Source organism: Ambystoma mexicanum, chromosome 12 (genome assembly GCF_040938575.1).
Source record: "Ambystoma mexicanum isolate Mex_15411 chromosome 12, UKY_AmexF1_1, whole genome shotgun sequence".
In the NCBI taxonomy this organism is placed as follows: domain Eukaryota; kingdom Metazoa; phylum Chordata; class Amphibia; order Caudata; family Ambystomatidae; genus Ambystoma; species Ambystoma mexicanum.
Window position 1 is genome coordinate 795,760,572 of NC_090936.1, and position 22,026 is coordinate 795,782,597.

The following is a 22,026-nucleotide window of genomic DNA, read 5'->3' on the forward strand; positions in this document are numbered from 1 at the left end:
CAATGTTCTTTAAAGCAGTATGGCATGATGTAACTTCATAGGTTTTGTGACAGATTCTTAGCAGTCCTAATATAACATTACTTTTTCAACTGTCCACGCAAAAATGATAACAGGATCTTTATATGTGATTATACAGGCAAATAGAACAAAAAACATGGGGCCTTCTAATTGTTGAACCCTAACATTTTTGTACAATGGCTTGCAGAATAAAATATGATAGCTGTCACTATATTAAGGACTTCACAATGTGGAATAAAAGGAATACATTATAAGATTAAATGAAAAAAAGCATCCTATCACTCTTACCCCAATTGTAAGATCATAAACACAGTGTATATTTGTAAACTATCAATCAATGAATAAAGTATAATTAATGCATTCATTCATAATCCTTATTCTCTTGCCTGCACTCTAGGTGTAACGTTTGTTAAACCAGTTTAGATATGGTCCATTTGCTCACATACATTTTTATTAGACATCTTTGATTATGTTTATATGACCATAGACCATATGTGTATAATTTATCAGACTGTCCACACTGCTTATAACAAACGTTTTAATTTGACACTTAAACACAAATAAACAGCAAAACTAAATTAACCCTCCATGGTTGTCTCTCTATTCAACCATTAACAAGTTTGACCTATATATAATATTTTTTGGGTTTTATATTTTTAGTCTTCAATTAGTTATTCATAACTTACTCCATGATTAACAAAACCAATTGAAATCCATCAATCAATTATAGATCCAATTTCTTCTGTCTTCTCTTTACATGTAAATGATAAGATGTTAATAAGAAGAAATCCTCATAGTTTCCTTTTGTATTTATTCAATTTAAAATATTAGATATTTTTCTGAATGAAAGCAATGTAACAAAGCTCACTCAAAGTGACATGTTTTTGTGCTCGTAGCCCCTTGTAAATCTTCTTAAATGCATTTAGACATGCTGGATTCTGGATTTTAAAGCCTGGGTTCCAAATATGTTTGGTTTCTTAAATGATCTCATTTTTTAAAATGAATGTATAGAAAACGAAATTATATGGATTTCATCTTTAGGACAAGTGATCATTTGACTATCAAGAGCAGACACAAGAAATAGCATCCATAATGAATTGATTGATTTTAATGTGGAGAAAGGTATGATTAACTCTAACTGAAGACTCAAAATAATATATATATATATATATATATATATATATATATATATATATATATATATATATATATATATATATATACAGAATCCCATACTAGGTGGGAGGCCCACACTACAGGATCAAATAAAGTGCAAACAGTGCAAAATGAAAAGAGTAAATCCTTTATTGAGAGTAACAAGCCTCAAGGAGCAGCAATGCGTGTATATATATATATATATATATATATATATATATATATATATATATATATATATATATATATATATATATGCAAAACATTTGAATCACTGAATAGTGAGAGATATTTTATTTTACTTTTTATTTTCGTTTCTTGGTACTGGCATGAGGTATAATAACCATGTGCTCTGCTCAATAGTATTTATTTTGTATTTATTTGTTATTTATATAGCGCCTTATGCAACGGAACCAATTTTACACTACAATAAAAATGGGCAGGAGGATACAATAAAATAATCTAGATTACAGTAGAACTCACAGTACAATTAAGGCGGAAGTTAGAAGATCTTTAGGGCAGAACGGAAGGTGGAGTAAGAATGAATAGACCAGAGGCAGAGAGGGAGGACATTCCAGTAAAGAGGAGCCAGAAGAGGAAAATAACAGGAATGAGAAAAAACACAAGGGGGGCGAGGAACAGTTAAAAGAAAGTGGGTTTGGGAACGAATACTACGGGAGGGGACATAGAAGGAAACAAGAGAGGCAAGGTAGATAAGAGCAAGTCCATAAAGAGATTTAAATATGATGCAGAGAAAATTGAATTTAAGCTGAGAGTGAAAAGGTAGCCTTCAGAGGGAGGCCAAGGAAGGGGAAATGGAGTCACAAATAGGTAGGGAATACAGGAGACGGATAGAGGAATTGAAAATAGATGTAAGGGGAGCTACACGGGAGGCGGGAAGACCAAAAAGAACAACAGAACAGTAGCATAATCGAGAGTAAATAAGGGAAGAAATTAGATGCTTCGTAGCACTGAAGGTAAGACGAGGAATAACATTCTGGATGTTAAAAAGATGAAAGCGGCATGAACAAGATGTAATTGAGATATGATGAGCAACTGAAAGATTAGTATCACGATAAAGCCTGGGGTTGAGGGCATTCAGAGAAAAGGGCAGAATCAAAGGGAGAAAAAGAACAAATGGAGGGGGAACAGGAGGGGGAATAGTATTGGTGGGAAAAAAAGAGAACTTCAGTCTTAGATGGATTAAGGACGAGAAAATGGTCCAACATCAAAGATCTGATTGCGGAAAGACAAGCAGAAAGCTTTGAATGTATATCAGACACGAAAAAAACAAAAGGATAGAAAAAGTTGGGTGTCATCGGCATAAAAGTGATGAGACAACCCAAAAGAAGAGATAATCTTAGCTAAAGGAGAAGTATACAAAGAGAAGAGAAATGGACCAAGGACAGGCCCTTGTGGGACACCTTGCAGAAGAGGAAAGGAGTCTGAATTAACACCAGTCCACAATACTAAGTAGGTACAATTAGCTAGCTAGGATTGAAACCAAAATAATGCAGAGCCAGAAAAGCCAGAGGAGGAGAGAGAAAGAAGAAGTAATGTGTGATCCACTGTGTCAAAAGCAGCGGATAAGTCCAAAAGTATAAGAATAGAAGAGTGTTTTGCATAGCGGACAGAAAGGAGAGAGTCACAAACAGATAAATGAGCAGTTTCCATAGAATGGAAGAGCTTGAAAACCAGATTGAAAGTGAGGTAGAATAGAATTAAGAGTAACAAAGGAAGAAACCTGACTGTAGACCTGAAGTTCCAGTAATTTAGAAAGACAGGCAAAAAGAGAAATCAGACAGATATTCGAAGGAATGGCAGGATACAATGAAGGTTTTTTCAGAACAGAGAGAATGAAAGCATGTTTAAATAGAAGAGGAAAAGTAGAAGTAGTGAGAGAAATGTTAAGAAGACTAGTAATGTAAGAATTGAGAGAAAGATAGATTTTAGAAATGAGACCAAATGGAACAGGATCTTTAGGAGAAGCAATAGGATGTACGCGAGAGATGCGTAAGGAAGTGTCAGAATTAGAGATAGGTAAGAAAGAGGAAAGAACTGCAGCAGGGGGAAGGAGAAACAGAACAGGATGAAGACTGGGGAGCAAGGGAAATAGCATAACTGAGAGAATTTACTTTAGAAGTGAAGAAATTAGCAAAGGCAGATGCATTAAGTGTGGATAGAAGGGAGTGATCAGCTCAGGCAAGAGGGGAGACAATAGGCGAGAGAGGGATTGGAAAAGCCGGTGAGCGTGGGAGGATTGAGAATGCAAGAGATCAAAGTAATCAAGATCTTTAGAAGAAAGAAGTGCCTCATCATTTAAAGTATAGTAGGAAGAGAAGGACACACCATCAGACACAGATTGAGATTTATGCCAGCAATACTCCAGGCGACACAGAGCCCTACGCATGGGGCGAAGATACAGAGAAAGCAAAGGCTGCGAAGGCTTACGAGGAGAACATTTTGAAAGAGGATAGAAAGTGTTGAAAGAAGCAGAAAAAAAACAGACAATCGAGAGAGATGCAAAAGCCGAGTGAGATGGGAGAGTATAGATAAAGGAAGATACAAAGAGAGGGGTATTGAAGGTATGAAGATCGCAACATAAAAAAGAAAGGGTAAGACCGGGGGGGTTAAATAAGTGTCACAAACTGGGGAATAAATAGAAACTAAGAGCAAGTGATGATCAGAGAAGTAAATAGGGCCAATCGAGACCTATGAGGTAGACATTGATGAGGTCAAAATAAGATCCAAGGAGGATCCCAAAATATGAGAAGGAGGAGCAAAAAGCAAAGAGAGACAATAGGAGTTGAGAATGGCCAGAAATGGAGAAGAAGCATGACTAGAAGAAAGATGCAGATTGAAGTCACCCAATAACAAGAAGAAATAAGAACAAGGTAGAACAACACTAAGTAAAGCATCAATGTCATCATAGAAAGTAGAAAGAGGGCTAGAAGGATGATGGATCAGAAGAAAGGTCACAAGACAGGACGTAGAGAAAGTAAAAAGAGAGTATTCAAAAGAAGTGAAAGTAGGTAACAAGAGGGAATTCGGATGAATCGTGGAGGAGGGCTGGTAAAGTATCCCAGTACCCCCTCCATGACCTAGAGAACTAGGAGTCTGGATAAATACAGCATCAGAGGTGAATTGAGAGGCAGGAATAGCAGAATTAAAAGATGAGAGCCAGGTCTCAGTAATGCATAGAAATTGGAGGTTAAAACGGAGAAACACATCAAGGATGGAATGAGTTTTCTTGTTAATTGACTGAGCTTTACAGAGTGCAACATTAATGGAATAATCACCAGAATCCAAGGGTGGATAGTGAAGACTGTAAGTATTACGAGAAGCAAGAAAACGAGGAGGTCTGTATGAAGACCAATGAGTAGGAATAGATCTAGACATGGAAAGAAACATTGCCTTATCGTGATTGACAGAATATAAATGCAGTGATTGGAGCAGCACTAGAATGGAATAGAGTAGAATACCAACTAAGAGGCAAGTTGGGCGTGCCGCTTCAAGATAGTCCACAAAACTGATGTGTTAAAGCACAATCCAATAAACAAGAGTGTAAACAATTAAAGATAGTTAAGAAAAGCAATGAAAAACATTCAAGGGCAGACCACTACAAGACTGAGTGTAGATGAAACAGGTGTCCATGAAAGACCGATGGTGGCCAATGGACGGGCCACAGTGAATGGAAAAGTTCAGGACACATGCCGAAGAGTAGACAGGCGGACTGCCCGGGGTCCACAGAGGGCCGGCATAACAGAAAACAGTCTCACAGAAGGACTGCAGTTCTTAAAGCTGGTATGCCCCACAGCCCAGGGCCTCCTGATGATATGAGCAGAAGACTGCAACAGGTGAAGTAGGCATGGTAGGATGACAATAGGTCAGGATGGGAGACAGCCACACCAGACTGTACCAGAAAGAGTCTCGTGCCGGCAAGCCGGGGCAATGTCTAGGGCCTCCGGAGGAGCAGACAGCCAGTAGATTGAACAAGGGGAGAAAGAAAATGTTCCCCCAACTGACAGACCTTCACAACCTTCACAAATAGTCCTATCAAATCATTACAATTATGTATAATGGACCTTAAAAAGGGCTATACATGCCAACTACAGTTTTTCTATATGAACATGCACACACACATATTGTAATCACATTAGTTCACTCATAAATGTGTCACAAAAAGAATTACTCACAATGGGGTTACACAATTCTTTAATGGTAATTGCTTTTAAAAATATTATGCCTCATGTTTTGTGAGCTGATGTATTGTTTGTGCACTCGATTACAAATCATATTTAATTAAAGTCTACTTGGCATATCTCTCCCAGGTTGCCATTCATGAAATTGCTGAGAAGTAGGCAGATCTGGGTAGGGATGAGCTCATCGAGTCACCAACAAATAAAATCGAATCCGTTTTTAGGAAATCCACAACAAAAATGAATGAGAAACAATGACCTATGATGAATTCCTGCAGACATAATTTCCATATTTATGAATGAGGTGGGGGGATGACAAGTTTGTAACTATGGCGTTAACATTGACACTTTCAATATAAACAAACTGTTTTGTGATTATTGAGAAACTAAGAAAAGAAAATGTCACGACAGAGCGTAGTAAGATTTTGCAAATGTGTCCTTGACTTCTGTTCTAAGGTCTGTCCTTGCTGTTATAGTTCCAGGTGACTCTGTTCGAAACCTGACTGTCCTGTCCAGAACATCTCAAAGCATCCTTCTCTCCTGGCTCCCACCTCTAAAGCCTAATGGTCACCTGACCAGATATGAACTTACCTTCGATAGTAATCAGTCTTTGCAGATTCTTCCTGGACTTTCTTTCACTTCATTTAATCTTCTGGGCCTTGAACCCTTTACCAAGTATCAGATAAGTATAGTTGCCAAGACCGTTGTGGGTAAAGGACCTGCAATTTGGGCCACAGTTGCGACAGAAGAATCCAGTAAGTATGGTGACTTCCCTAAACTTCAATCATAACTGAATTCTTTTTTCTTTCTGTATATCTATATAACATATTTATGTGATATTTTTCTATGAGACATGTACATATCAACATTACCTAAACCCAACGTCAATATTTCCTTTTTGAAATATTGAGTAGCCAATAATTAAGACATTCATTAGACGTAACCAGCAGTACATTAGAGATAGAGAAATACAGCATGTGCAAGATATAAAGTAAGGGTACATTTTGGAATATATCTGTATTTCCATGCATATTCAATTTGTATAAGCATTGATCAGATAATGCACACTCATCTCATTTGATGTTTTCATCATTCCTTCACCCTCTTGGCACTGGAGTGTAGGTTGGTGCAGTTGACAAAGATGCAACAGCAATGTGTTATTTCTTGTAACCACTCATGGATGTTTAGAAACCACACTGTAGATGTCTTTTGCTCAACAAATAGGATTCAGGGATTAAGCTAAAGGCATCCGCCTGACAATGAAAGCAAACAATGTTAGGCATCCTTAGTGAAAAACAACTGCAGTGACTAAATGACTTCATGGAACAAATGAATAAAATAAGTTATAGGATGGATACACAACACATGAATACATGCTCCTACATTAGGTGATATTCGATATATGCACAATGCAATGCTCATGGGCTCGATTGTAGCAAATGTGTTCCTGAAATCATATTTTGAGGGCAGTACATGATAGTTTGCTTTAAATTCAAATGTCCCCATTTATGTGGAGCCCTCTGTTATGCTATCATGATGTCAGCGTGGTGGCTGCATTCAACTATATGATGTATGCAGCAGTGTTTCAGGTGCATGCATAAACCACATAACATGTTGTAGACATAAATGTAGATGTTGACATTCCATCCTGAGACAACCCAGCACGCCATGACTCTTCAATTAGAGACCATTGGATCTTCTTCAAGAGCGGCAGCACACAAATCCTGAGACCACACGGCAGGTCCTGACACCAAACCTCTCACCCTGAGGGGAAAGCACCCAACCCCCTTACATCGCATTCTTACACTGAAAAGCCCCTCACTCTGAGAGCATAATCAGCCCTCATCATGATGAGAATTCAGAAGCTGTTTCACTGTCAAGACAGCGAGACCTATGACTGCATGGTCGGATCTATTCCTCTGCTTTTGTTTTGAAGTGCCCTCAGTGTTGGGTTAGTTTGAAACAAGTCTTCCCTGGCAAGGTCATATTGCTTAGATACGTTTTGATAGTAACATTATCCAAAAGAAATGTCTTACTTTACATATGCCGTATTTTCCCAAATTTTGTCTCAAACTGGTGTCTTTTCAATAATTAAAAACATGTCCAACAAATATGGATCTTGTTTCTGAAAAACGCTTTACGAAGATCTTGATCATGATTATTTACATTTTAATGAAACTGGCAATAATAGGCATTCTTTTAGGGAACTTATTTGAGGTCTAATGTGTAAATCCATAATTGAAGGTAATTTACATAGACATCACATTTGCACATCGTAAATGGAGGAAGTCATCTAAAGTTGAACCATACTGGGTGATGTGCTAATGCTTGTGTTTCTTGTGTCCTGCAGTTCCAGATGGACCTGTTGAGAACCTTGCCTATCAGAATATTTCTTCAACGACTGTAAATGTAAGCTGGTACCCACCCACCAAACCCAATGGCCTAGTCATTTACAGAGTCTTGCTGAGTTTGACCACTCCTCGTGTTGACCCTAGTCCCTTGATGTTTGTCACTCATGAAAACAGCAAATTAATTGAGGGACTGAAAAAGTACAGTGACTACATCTTGGAGATCACTCCTGGCACCCAGAAGGGATATGCTGAAAGCTACACCCTAGAATTGTTCATTCGGACTCAGGAAGATGGTGAGTACAGGCATCATTGTTGTGCATCAGATGACTGAAAATTGGACGGCGCCTTCTACTTGGAACTAACGATTTTGCTACCGTTCAAAGTCGCTTTTCTAATGCACATATATTTAAATGTCTCATGAATATCTTCTTTTTATAACGTGATATTATCATAAGAGTATTATTGTAAATGCTGAAGAATTCAACGTTCAATGACAAGGTGCTCCCTAGACACTGAACCATATGAAAAGAGTAGAGCCTAGGTTGTTGCTACTCGAAGAATGATGATCCCAAAAGTGTGGAATTATTATTAATGTTACTTATTAGTAATAATTTTTTAACATCTATGGTTATTCCGTAAGCAGTTGCTCAATAACATATGTACACATGTAAAAACACATGTACGTAAACCATTTATTGAAATGCAAAGCAAGGCCAGTCTCGCTCAACTTTCTTCAGTCACCAGAATCTGGTACTTTTTTATGTTGATGGGGAGGAAATGAAAGTTAAAACAAACACTTTACTGGATCAAAATTGCAGGTGAATGAGCACATGAACTTTTGCTGATGGAACCAATGCCCACAGTGAAATAGGAGTACAATTTTATTTGTGGCGATACCTTACCCCTACACACCCATGATCACATTCTACGGATGCGCTGCATTACAGCAGTGAGGGAAACTGTTTACACAAAGCCATTTGCTCATGAAGATTCGCCTTTATGAATCACACACTAGCAAATCAATACTATTACATCTTATCTAGCAGGTTAAAGCAAAACTTGCAATCCCCTGAATTTCACAAGGTGCGACGTTTTCAAACTTTCTTTGAGGAATGAACATTAGATGTTAGAGCGAGGTTGACCTTTCTGCCAACATGAAGTTCTCAATTCTGAAATTCAGGATTCGTGTAGGTTAAGCATTGGAGGAGGAAGGAGCATGCCCACAGTGTTCAGTATAAGTGAGGACATTACTCTAGCATTGGGTTAGATCACAACTGGAGTAGGTAGATAAGAATTAGAATTAGGCTAGGGCTCTTTATTTAAAATTAGTTTCGAATTATGGTAGAGTTAGAGTAGTCCGAGACTTTTAATTCTTCAGAAATCTCTGGAGAACAGTAACACCTGTTTACCCCTCTAGGAGCAAAACATGATATTGAGTGCCTGCCTTTGACATATATGGAATAGACTCCATCTTGTTATTAGGCATGAACTCCAGGACTACCATACCCTTTTTAGTTGGCCTGTCATGACTACATCTCACACATGCAAGATGCTATGCTGCCAGAGCACCAGCCTTCTCAACACCCACTCCTTACCACATAAACCTCCTCTAACACTTCGAAGCAGTGGATCAAACATCTCTCAAGAATTAACAGGTAAAGAAGTCAACAAAGGGAAAACTAAAGGATGGACAAAGGAGAATTGGGAAGGAATGAAACTAACAATGAACCCTACAAATGAAGCACACACAAAATAAAGAATGGTAAAAAAGTGTCCATCTATCAAAAAACTCACACCTTCTGTATCTCACCTTATCACATACACTCCCACGAGTTGTGGACTCACCCTACAAGAGTCTTTACAGCAGTTGTGCAAAACCCATGAAGGAACAGTTAGTAAAGTGTTTTTCTTTCATATAGCGCTTTAAACTTCCTTATAAAAGTTTGTTTTCTGATTGGCCCATTTAAAGTTTCAAGCTCACAAATCAATGCCAGGAACGTTTATGAGATGTAGACTTCAGTGTCGCGGGTCTAATTGAACTCCCCACATGGCTGTTAAAGGGGTCTGCTGGACTATTCCATGGGAGATTAAGCAGCACAACCCAAAGTGCCTATGTTGTCATGATTTTAAATACACTCTAAGAAACTATTCTGGGATACACGTTTTTGCACTGTTTAAAATATGTGTGTTTGAACATGAATGCATCTTTGTCAATACAGCCTTTAGAGGAGGCTCTATGCCCTATTTAGTCTTTCACGTTTGAACAATTTCCGTGTCAACATCCCACTGCAATTTGCAGTTGAGTGGATTACGATGTTAGTGAGGAGACAGAGTCAGGAATTTGATGCAATGGATTTGTAACCAGAAATGTATGAATTTGAAGCACTCATCTTTGTGAATGTTTCTTCTATTAGACTGACAAAGTTGAATGATGACCTTAGTTCTATCAAACTTTCCTTTGGACCTTTCTCCTACATTCAACACCTGTCACTCATCAGACCCACACAGTTCTTGGGCAACAGTCTTGCTCTGGCATATGATAATTCCATTGCCATGCTTTTCCTCCTAAATATATCAGTTGCGTTACACGCTGTAATACAGATAATGCTCTTAGGAATACTGCAGGCTGCCACTCAGGAGGCGTACCCCACAATTGACTGGTTCAGCATGTCCATTAGTGGAAAACACTAAATGAATCCTGGAAATTTCCTAACAGGTACTGAAACATTTTTCAGTAATACCAAATGTCTTTACCACACCAAATAATTGGTTGGATGAGCTGTTGTGGCTTAATATCCAGGTGATCCTGCTAGTCTCCAACCACATATCTCACGATCAACCCTTTCCCCACCCACTGTCCAATCACCCCTATCCTTCAAATGCCAGTATACTTTGCTCAATTGGTAAATGAACTAGAAGTTGCACTCAACAGTTGTCTCAACATATTCTTCCACAAAGGCACATTGATAAAAGGAGCATTGTTCCAGCTAAAGCTTCTCATAAGATCCCAACTATTCATCTCCCAGATATCAATAGGTATACATATATAGCCTATCCCCATCCCCACCTCCTCAGTCTTCTCGTCTTAAGGAATTATCCTACACAAATATATGGATAAATGTACTGGTTGTTTTTCCACTTTCCCATCCTCCCACTCATATCCTGAATGCCAAAGATTCCCTCATGTCACTATCCTTACCAGCCTCCATTTGTCCACCCTTCAAAAAAACCAAAAGAGCATTCGACCGGGTGCCACCCACCCTGAACTTCCTCATTTACCCCTCTCTCCCAAAAACAAAATAGTCTGGCATACTAACATCCTCCCCAATTCATTCAACGTTCCATCCTCTCTCTTCTGACATGTTCTTGCTTATTTTGGGGGGACGAACAGCAGACCTTTCACTGTAAAGTCTCCTGGTTTCAGCAGGTGAATGCTTGGAGAAATGGGGACACAGGAGCACCAGCACCGTTAATAATGGTCCCGGTGCTCCCGTGAGAACTCAGCGAGCAGGTGCCACCACCCGCAGAGTTGTACTGTGCCGTTGTACTTGCTGGTCCGTTAACAACAGTGCCAGTAGGCTTACGGGCACCATTTGTTGTTACCGCACAGTTATAATGAGGCCCATTGTCTCCTTTGCTTTGTGTTTGTGGAGATCTGAGGAGGCAGATAATATGATCGGTACCCCTGCTGTAATGTTACTGTAGCATAGTATGGCAACCTTATTCCACTGCCATGACATAACCGTTGGAGCATACAAGTTCAGAGTTTCTTTTTTATTTGATAATGGCATCCTTGGGAATCCATATTCAACATGATGATATAGTACACACATACCAGCCCATTGTGGTTTCTACCTCTTCAATATTGTGGCACTTATCCATATTTACATTATCTGCCACTGGAAGTCTAGTTTCCCAAGAGTGTGTAAACACTTTTGTAATATTGATATGATATGATATGTTATTTATAACGCGCTTAATACCCAGAGGTTTCTAAGCGCGGACCCAGGATTCGAACCTGTGTTGCTCCGTGTCGTCTTGCTTCCAAGGCGAGCACATTGCCGCTGAGATATCCTCCCGGGACTGGGGATATTAGTTAGCCCAGCACTATATTTTGGTTCTACTTAGTTTTCATGTTTTGGTTTCTGTAGAGTTGATTTTGTTGACATCAGTTACGTCAATGGCTCCATCCCTACGGCCAATCACATGGAAGCAAATTGCAATCATCTTTACTGAAACTAAATTATGTGTCTGCCAGGGACATTTTAGACCTATATCTCTTCTTCCTTATCTTTCTAAGCTTCTTGATCGTCTGATCTATGCTCAGGTTTCTTTTTTGTGTCTGAGAATTCTATTATTCATCATTTTCAATCCAATTTGCTCTTCTTTCTGTTTATAATTCCTTACTTTCGGCACAATATTCAAAACATTCCTCTGTCTTAATCTTATTTGACTTATCTGCTGCTTTCGATACCGTTGATCACTCTAATTCTTTCTTCTCTTTCATCCTTTGAATTTGATGGATCGTTTTTTTCTTGGTTCCGCTCATACCTTTCTAATTATACTTACTCTGTCTCTTGGGCAGGTAAGTCTTCTGCTTCTGTTTCTCTTCTTCACGCGGTTTTTCAGGGTTCAGTCTTGGGTCCTTTCCTCTTTTCTCTATACACTTCTCCTTTGGCTTGTATTATTTCATTGTTTAGCATGTCTCACCACTTCTATGTCAATGACACCCAACCTTTCCTTGCTTTTTCTTTTTTCACTTCGGTAATCGGAGATACCTTGTCATTTTGCCTTCAGCTGTTATATCATGGATTATCGCTATCAGATTCCAATCTGCTAAAACGGAAGGTCTGTTTTTTCCTACTACTTCTATTCCTTCTCCTCCCACTTCTATTTCTCTTCAGCCCTCCTTTGCTTCTTATTTCTACCTCTACCGGTAATATGGCGCAATATCTTGACTATGATCTTTCTTTTATTGCCACATCTCTTTGCTTCCACGCTCGTGTCGGTATCATCTCTTTAATATTTGTAAGGCTAGGCCAGTTCTTATTTTTAATATGGCTAAACGTTTGATCTCATCTCTTATTTTTTCTAGCTTATTTTACTGGTCTTGCATTGTTTTTGGTCTGCCAATCTTGCACTTAGCCCCACTTAATTCTATTTTTAACTCTGCTATTCGGCTTCTGTGTTCTCTTTCACCTCATGATCCTATTTCCTCATCACTATTGTCTCTTGGATGGCTGTCTTTCCATCGTCGTCTTAAATGTAATTTTCCTTGTATGGTCTTTAAATCTCTTCATGGTTTGGCCCATCCTTATCTTTCCTCATTGGTTTCTTTCTATAGTACTTCACGCTTGCTTCATTCTCAAGCTCTTTTTCTTTTAACTGTCCCGCGTCCCCGATGTGCTCTGTCTCGGTTTCATTCCTTTTGCTTACTTGCTCCATTACATTGGGACGCTCTTCCTCTTTCTCTGCGCTGTCTTCTTATTCACTCTTTCACTCTGCTCTTAAAACACATCTTCTTTAGTTGATCCTTGAATTTTAATTACTATTTTATTCTACTGTTATGGCGCTTTGGCGTATAACGCTCAATTAATTTAAAATAAATACAAATACATTGGCCAGTGTAAGCAAAATTCTCAAAATATTACATCTACTCATATAGGAGCTTAATCACAAAGAAGCTATCAGGAGTAACTGAGTTATTCCCAAACAGAGCCTATTTGATTTTCAAAGAAGTTACCGGTAGTAACTCTAACTTACTGCTCAGTTAGTTCTTGTTCCTGAAATTAGCAAGGATAAGGCCTGAGTTAGTCCTATTTTCACATGTGTTTGTTTGTTTATTTGTTTGTTTATTCATTTATATTGCGCGCCAGACCCGAAGGTATGAGGGCGCAGGAGCAGCAAGGTTATTCTCAGCTTGGTTACAGTGCTGTACAGTAATTTACAGTGTGTACATGAGTTGATACAGTTGCGATAGATGCAGTAATATACAATTTACAATTTACAGGTATACATAATTACATGATTAGTAAAGGACAAGCATATAGTAAATCAGAGGGACTACTTATCAATTCTTTCTGAATTGGTCCCATGACATGCAGAACAAAACAGAGAAGTTTTTTTATTGGGTGGGTTGAGAGCATTCCAGGAGAAGCACATTGATCATATCTGTGACATTCTGTGTCACCTGCTCCAATGCTTGTATTTTGGCAAACAGTTAAATGTGACAAATTGACTTCTGCCCCTAAAGCACCTACGAAGCCCTCACACTTCTACTAAACAAGAGCCATCTCAATAATAAAGGTAAAACAGGCACCGTTAAGAGATACACCTCCTTTGCCTTTTGTGGTAATGTGGGCCGAGGGGAAGCTATACTCTCAAGAGCTGCGTGAATGGGACCCAGTTGCAACCCAAACAGCAAAGTATGACAGTCCAAAATAAAGGGAATGTTCAAACAAGGTTCTATAAAACATATATCTACTTTAAATAAGCACACCATCTGCAATAATAAAAAATACAAAACCCACAACTGGGGAAAAACACAGAATAGGCAAAGAAAGCAAGATGAAGCCCTCTGGGTAGTAAATCAGGGGTGAAAGGCACGTAAAAACCACAATGCTCTTAAAAAGGATATGTTGTTCTGTGCAAAAGGGATTACAGGTGACCTAGCCAGTCTCCAGGGCCCAGCAAAGGACCAAGGTGGCAGTTATCAGTCAATATTACTTTTCACTGTTCTTGGCGGTTCATCAGCATTGAACCAGGCTATTCAGTACTGTTTGTGCGGTTCAAATCAGGCTTGAATGCAGCGGTCGCATTGTTCCAGATGGGAGTAGGTGTCATGCTGGGTCGAGCCGAAGCTCATTGCGGATCAAAGAAGTACAGATTGTATGGGCCACCGGGGTCGGTTTGACTGGCAATGAAGTTCAGCAGCAAACATGCTAATGGTTCAATAAGCATTTTGAAGCAGATTTCAGAAAATTTCGGATTGTGAGGGCCACCGGGGTCAGTTTAACAGGTGGTTCGGTGGCAAAGATGCTGGTGACTGGATGTGCAGTTCGAATCAAGTGGTCCAGTGCAGCGTTTGAAGATCGCTAGTGGTTCAAAGAGTGGTTTGAAGGTGGTTGAACAGCATCGAACCAGGCTCTTCAGTACTGTTCATGTTGTTTGAATCGGGCTCAGATCCAGCTGTCGTGTTGTTACAGACCAGGCTTAGGTGCCATGCTGGATCGAGCTGAAGTTCAGTACGGTTCGAAAATGTACTGATCGTGAGAGCCACCAGAGTCAGTTTAATATGCATTAGATGGTGAAAACAGTGATGACTGGATACATAGTTCAAGGTGAGTGGTCCAATGCGTCATTTGAGGGTCACAGTTGGATGAGGCCACAAGGGTTGGTTCTGCTGGCAATGAATATCGGCAGCAAATATGCTAATGGTTCGGGAAGTGTTTTGAAGCGGCGTTCAGCAAGTACATATCATTAGGGCCATCATGGTTGGTTGGAGAGTCATTGCGATGGCAAAGATGCTGGTGATTGGATGCGCAGTTTGAGTCGGGTGCAGCATTTGAAGGTCGTGATTTGATTGGCCCCCAGTGGCTGGTCGACTGTGCATGAAAATCGGCAACGAAGATGCTGGCTGTTCAAAAGCAGTTCAAAGGTGGTGAGTGCAACAATAAGCTTCGAGTCCAAGCCGAGGCAAAGATGCACTCAGCTGGTGCTGTGCGACAGTGAACTGGTTCGAGAATGCAAAACAGTGGCTTGAAGGTCAGTTGAGAGCCATAGGCAGCTCCGGGGGGTCCTGTTGGCTCGAACGCCACAAATCACAGCTCACAGCTGTTTGATGGCATAAACATGGGAATCTTGGCTGTCTTGACTTTCACAATGTTCCAATCCAGGTACTCAAAATAAGATTTTTCCATGTTCTCGGGCTCCCACACAAAGTGGCTGGCACACACCTGCAGGAGTGCTTTATTGCAGTGAGGTCCTGGGTACCACTGCAGGCATTTTGTTAATCTAACAGCATCCATTCCACGCCAACAAATTACATAACCATGTAAAAGCATTTATCATTCCTGGTGAAATATTAAATCATCCAATCCCAAATGCATAGACTAAAAGCAAGTCCATGTATTTCATTATTTACCTAGTTATCTGTTTACATTTTGAGAAAGGACTTTTACTTAAGCATGAGGGTGTCATTGCAATAATTTAGATTGGATACTGTCTGTACGGGCAAAGCAGTGGTCGAGGGATACAAACGTATTAGAGATTAGCCTTAATGGCACCAACAAATGGCATGAGCACAAATGCGTAGCCCTCGTGCACCTAAGGTCGGGTAAAGCATACATGAATGGGAGGGGAAAAAAAAAGGGAAAGCAAGGGGGAAGAAGATGAGGCCACCAGGTGGCACACTTACCCTATTCCAGTTAACAATGAAAGATCAGTTTAAGTTTAAATCCCAGTTTGAGTATTTGATGTAATCAAAACAGGCTTAAATCTTTCCAAATCATTCTTCTCCTCAAACGATAGTTTCTCAATCACCTAACCACGTCACCATGTCAAAACCAAGACCCTGCTCTATGGCAATGCATCTTTTCTATCCAGACCCTGTAGTTCTAGTCTCACAAAAAATGCAATTGTCAAATGTCTTGCATGATTTCAGAAATGCAGCTAAAGAAGTGCAGCATTCAGCGTTTAGCCCATCTAGCACTCATTGTGCATTTTGAAAATCTGTTGTACACAAGACCAAAGTTCTCATGGTGCATTTATTATTTTAGTGCATGAGTCATCCTTTAACAACGTGTTTCAAACAAATCGCACACCAGTGCTTGAAATCTTGGGGTTTATTTGCAATGTATCATAAATGTATTTCAGTATACTTGTCTGAAAATGTTATTCAAAGTTATGCTGCAATAGTTGGTTTTTTTGCCGCAGAGTTTTGAAATCGTTGCCATTGCATGCCTGTGAGGTCTGTCTAGCTGAGCACCGCAACTAGTCCACTGAGGTAATATTGCGACCCCTTCCTTCAAACACGTAAAGCACCCTAGGTTCACCTTCATTCAAATGTACCCAAAAAGATCAAGTGAATGCTTTATTCAAAGTATCTGCATTCTTCACAGAACACTGAGGTGTATCGTTCCCTTGCTCGCCTGCACTCTCAATAGGCCTAATAGATCATTGCATTAGTAATCTCCACATTTTATGTATGCCACTGGCCTATTACGAGTTACTGCACACCTAATATTCAGGCTTCATCATGTTCTAAACACATGGCCTCATTACAACCTTGGTGCTAAGTGCACCAACTTTACCACCATGGTGTAAACTCCGTTTACACCATGGTGGATGGCAGATTTACCGCCCCATTCCAAGGTGAGTGGGGCGGTAAATCCCCATTTCCCATTTTCCCTTCCCCATTCCCATTTTTGCCCCATAGGGCATAATGGGAGTGGGGAAGGCGCTAATTACGCCGCCGTAAATTACGGCGGCGTAATTAGCACCATGGCAGGTTAGCGCCATGGATTTTAACGCCTGCTAAAAGCAGGCGTTAAAATCAGAATCAGGCGTTAAGGGTTAACGGTGGCGTTAACCCTTAACGCCTGAGTTGTAATGAGGCCCATGAACTGAACTCCTGCCTCACCTAGGCTCAAAAGACCAATATATGATATTCAATAAAAAAAAAACTTTGTTAAAGGAACGTTATGGTTCCAAGTAAAACTGAAAAACCTCTGAAATTCGCTAGTTATGGTAAAATAAGCAACCATAACTCGTGCCACCACTGTGCACTGCTAAGACTAACACCCCGGACATCAAAGATGACATCACTAATGTCATTGATGACATCAATGATGACATCACATGTCTAGCTCCCTCTTTTTGTTCACTGACGTATCTAAACCAGGTGGCTTTCTTCACTGTCAGTTAGGAATTAAAAAAGTAAAAAGTACTATGTTTGTAGACCTTACCCTTCTCATATGTTCTTACAATACTTTCCTTAGGGTACAGTTACATCATATGATACATATACACAGGAGAAGAAGGAATCCTGAAACACAAGAATATTTTCTGTGCATGAAGTTAATTAGTTCAGTTATGAACACTTTCTGGTAATACTGCAGTTTTTTTTGCTTACTTTACGTTCTCTGTATATGGTTCTATTTGTATGCATTGTGGTCTCTTTATGTTTTGTGTGTAATAGTACAATTATGCAGTAAGGGAAGCATTCGTAGATACTTATGTTTCACAGTATGCAAAATTCTGTAATGGAAGCATTTATCAATTAATTATCCAACATGGGAAGATTTCGAATATTGCACCTCTATAGCGCATGCTGCAGACAATGCCTACGTTTCTTTATGAGTTTGTTCATGTACTGAAAGAACTCAGTAATGCAATGGAATTTATAGCAATGCATTGCTTAATGAACTATTTGGCATATGATAGTTCTTCAATGATCTCTGATACTTTTCTGCCAATATTATAATGCCAGTCCCTTGTGGAGGTTGTGCATGAAAACTAAATGCACATGTGATGCCATCAGTGATGTCATCAATGACATTTGTGATGCCATCTTTGATGTCCTGGGTGTTAGTCTAGCAGTGCACGGTGGTGGCGCGAGTTATGGTTGCTTAGCTTACCATAACTGGCGAATTTCAGGGGTTTTTCGGTTTTACTTGGAACCATGACGTCCCTATAACAACGTTTTTTTACTGAATTTCATAGGTTTTTAGTAGCGCAACTTAACCATAACGTCCCTTTAATACAGTTTTTTTACTAAATTTCATATGTTTTTTATTAGTGCAACTTAACGATAATGTCTACAAACATCTGACTTCATTGCAGACCTTCCGGAGAGTGCCACATGACCATATGCTGGCGCGCAACATGATGACGTGTCGGAGAACCCGTACGCACTTCACAATAAGATCTGTGCTTCGCAGACAGTTTGGAACTGCATTTTATACTGATCTAGGAACTTTCAACTTTCAAAGTTCCCTTGCACAGCTCCAACACCTATTCCTACTCATCCATTAACAATCTAGTACACAGTACATACTTTTAGCAAAACTGCTATTTATCTTAAAATGGCATCAGCTAAGGCCATCCCTCCTCCCCAAGAGACACCACCACTGCTGTAATCAAGGAGCATAACAAACACTGCCCCCTACCTTAAAAATAACACACCCGCAACATTTTCGCCTGTCCACCTGCCCCTCCATATTAGTGTTTAGTGCCTCTTCCCTCATTTCCCTCCCCACCTTTCGTTCTAAACTCTCCTGCCAAAAAGAAATCCATCCAAAATCAAAATAAATGTTCCTTTAGGAATCACCTTTCACAGTTAAAAAATAGAACTAAAAAAAAAACACATAGACTCCATCTACATTATATTTGTCCGTAAAGTACATAGACTCAATAAGATTTTCAACATTTGCATTTGCATTTTGTGTTATGCCAATGGGAATATTGGGGCGTTCATCCTCCGTTCCAGGGACTGCAACGGTGGATACCGGCCCAGCAGCTCAAGTTATCAGCCTAAGCGAAGCGAGGGTGGATAACGAGGTCTCTGGACCATTATCCCCCCATTCCAGCCCCTGAAATGGGGGATGAAGGCCATTAGCAGTCTAGGTTCCCAAAGTCTGAACCCGGGGTACTAAAAAAGAGGATTTTTTGTCCTACACTGGGATGCCTGTGGCGTCCCGATTTAGGAAGGAAAATCCTTTTCCAAGATGGCCACCATGGAAAGGGAAGGCAGGGGTTCCATACAGGGCTCCTCTTCGCTTTCCATGGCAGCCTGCATAAGGCAAAAAGAGAACCCTATGACCATATAACCACGAGCACATTTTTCTTCCCTTTCCAATCTATCCTAATTTCGAATAACTTTACCACAAAGCCAGTCTCAGGTGCACATGGCCACTTTACGACTATGTTTTGTCCCTTATGGTCATGGCCATTACCCAGATTGTCCGCATCATGTCCTTATTCCATGACCAGGACAATCTGGCCACTGCCCATGGCCACAGGCTACCACTCAGTCACTAAAGCTATACCGCTATTTTTTTTAACTACATTATGACAATTGTCAAATAATAAAACACTGGCACATTTGCCAAACCATGCTTGTAGATCCTTGCCAATGCGCCTTACGCAGGTTTGCTGCAAATCCACCCACGTGTATTGTTCCGAGGGTTCGGGCATGTATTTTTATACATAGGTTGATCTGTCGCACAAACATTTCCAATGCACCTTACCTTAGTTTTCCTCTTTTATAAACATGCGAAATCTGGCAGCAGGGCACGGCCATCTTGTGCTAATCTCATCCATTGCTGCATCGGCCTAAGGTAAACTGCGTTGGCGTCACTAAATCATATGCCCCGCCCTTGAGCCTCACATCACCAAACCTAGTGATATTCTCCACCTTGATCGGTGACTTTCCTCGTCAGTGTAGCCAAACGCGCCCATAATCACCTACGTGATGTGACGCAGAACCCAAAAATCAACACACATCGAATCACAACACAGCACGTCACAATTTGGAATATTAAACTGTACTTTAAAAGAAAACAACAACACTGTACAAGTTGTAAAGTACTTTTATTTCACAATAAATGCTCCGAGAACATCCGACTATTGTCATATTCAATCAAATTGCAAATTTGTTTCTTCGGTCGCGATCCAAAATGTTTATCGTGAGTCACGCATTGTTCTTTTTGCATACACAAGGTGTTAGTTTCCGGTAAAAGAAGCGCTTGGGTCGCACAGTGAATTCCAGGGCTTCTACATCAACTTGGGGCTAGACGACTGTAAAGGATGTTATGTTGCTCCTAATCGCTAGTACAGCGTAAGGGCATATGAGCCCTTGGCGATCGTCCCAAAAAAGAGTTGCTGTGATCCAGTTGTTCACAACTATCTGCAGCTGCCGGTTAAAAAAACAATCAGTTGGCATCTGGAATCTATGACAATCACACAATGGCAGGATGTACCTGTTTCGAAAGCATAACAGAAATGTGTCTCATTAGCCAATCTTTATTACAATTTATCTATTGACTTATTAATTCGGCATGCAGTTTCAACTAATGATTAGCACATACATGAAACAATCTCAACAGAGAGAAAACAACATTGAAAGTGGTACACAATTCGAGATGGTCATACATGACATTTTAATGAAGTATTAGCGTTGAACCTAGCGGAACCAAGTGGTGGTCTTCATGCACCTCGATGCTGGACTCCCCATATCACGTTAGAAAGACCACTATACACAAAAGTTGTACTTGCGTTTCATTGCAATGTGCCACAAAGAACAAACAAGTAGAATGTAACACAGAAATAGTGAATAAGTTGATGGTCGTTCAAGTATAAAATCATTGAAAATCAAACTTACATTATATTCACCATTTCCATTCTCTTGGCGTAACTCAGACCTTAATGCACACTCCATTTGCACCAACGATTCTTCATAAACTGAATTTACATGTGCCTTAGCCCACTTTTGGAATGCATAACCTTATCATATCTTGCATTATTATAAAACTCCTTTCATTCAATTCCTTTCGGAATAGTCCCTTTCTCTCGAGGTCAAAAAACAATTGAACCTTATACTGTGTGTCCTATGCGTGGGCTTCCTTAGCTCGCAAGCAAAAATTTAAAGCTGGTGACCTTCACTCAGAATCAACATACATTCTTAGTTCGCAACAACTTGCCTCACCGCATCCATAAAAACTGTTATTCTGATACATGTGCAGTGCCAATCTTTCCATCAGGCACCGCAGGCATAGCTGACAACCATTTATGTTGCAAAGGCGGGTGAAAACACACAATTTTATTTTTGGTGGGTCAGAGGCCCATTGAAACGAATGGGCGTGCAGGAGGCTTGGCGGGTGAGTCAGATGTTTACAAGGCGGGTGAAACCCGCCAAAAGCTTGTGAGTTGGGAGCTATGCTGCAGGTGGCTGTCTGATGTGCCAGGCTCTAGGGGGCGCCAGTCTGACTCCATTATTATTTTAATAACATTTTAACACAGACATAATTAGCCCTTTATTTGCCGCACTCTGAGTGTAGCACCAGCACATCAATTTATAAACATCAAGTGTTTTATTTAAGAGTGTAAAATAACCTGAAATTGCTTCCATTTAATGTTAATAAATATTAGGCAACCAATATAAACAATATAGAGGACCTGTACTTTAGGCACATATTGTAGAACACCTCCAAATCTACTGTGTGACTTTCGCGACAAAAAAAAACACCTGTTTCTTGCTTCTTGCAGGCATATCCCATCCCATCCTCATCACCCCTCACCTCCCC

General features: G+C 40.0%; 1 protein-coding gene across 12 annotated transcripts in view; it reads left to right on the forward strand.

The window, feature by feature from the left end:
• Positions 1-22,026, forward strand: part of PTPRQ (protein tyrosine phosphatase receptor type Q) — a 2,012,995-nt gene that overhangs the window by 1,335,411 nt on the left and 655,558 nt on the right. For 10 of the 12 annotated variants that reach the window (XM_069629300.1, XM_069629293.1, XM_069629292.1 and 7 more), the window contains 2 exons: positions 5,849-6,127; positions 7,723-8,016. In XM_069629300.1, the coding sequence (XP_069485401.1) occupies positions 5,849-6,127; positions 7,723-8,016 (573 nt within the window). The remainder of the gene's footprint in view (positions 1-5,848; positions 6,128-7,722; positions 8,017-22,026) is intronic. The other 2 variants (XM_069629298.1, XM_069629301.1) reach the window with 1 other exon arrangement.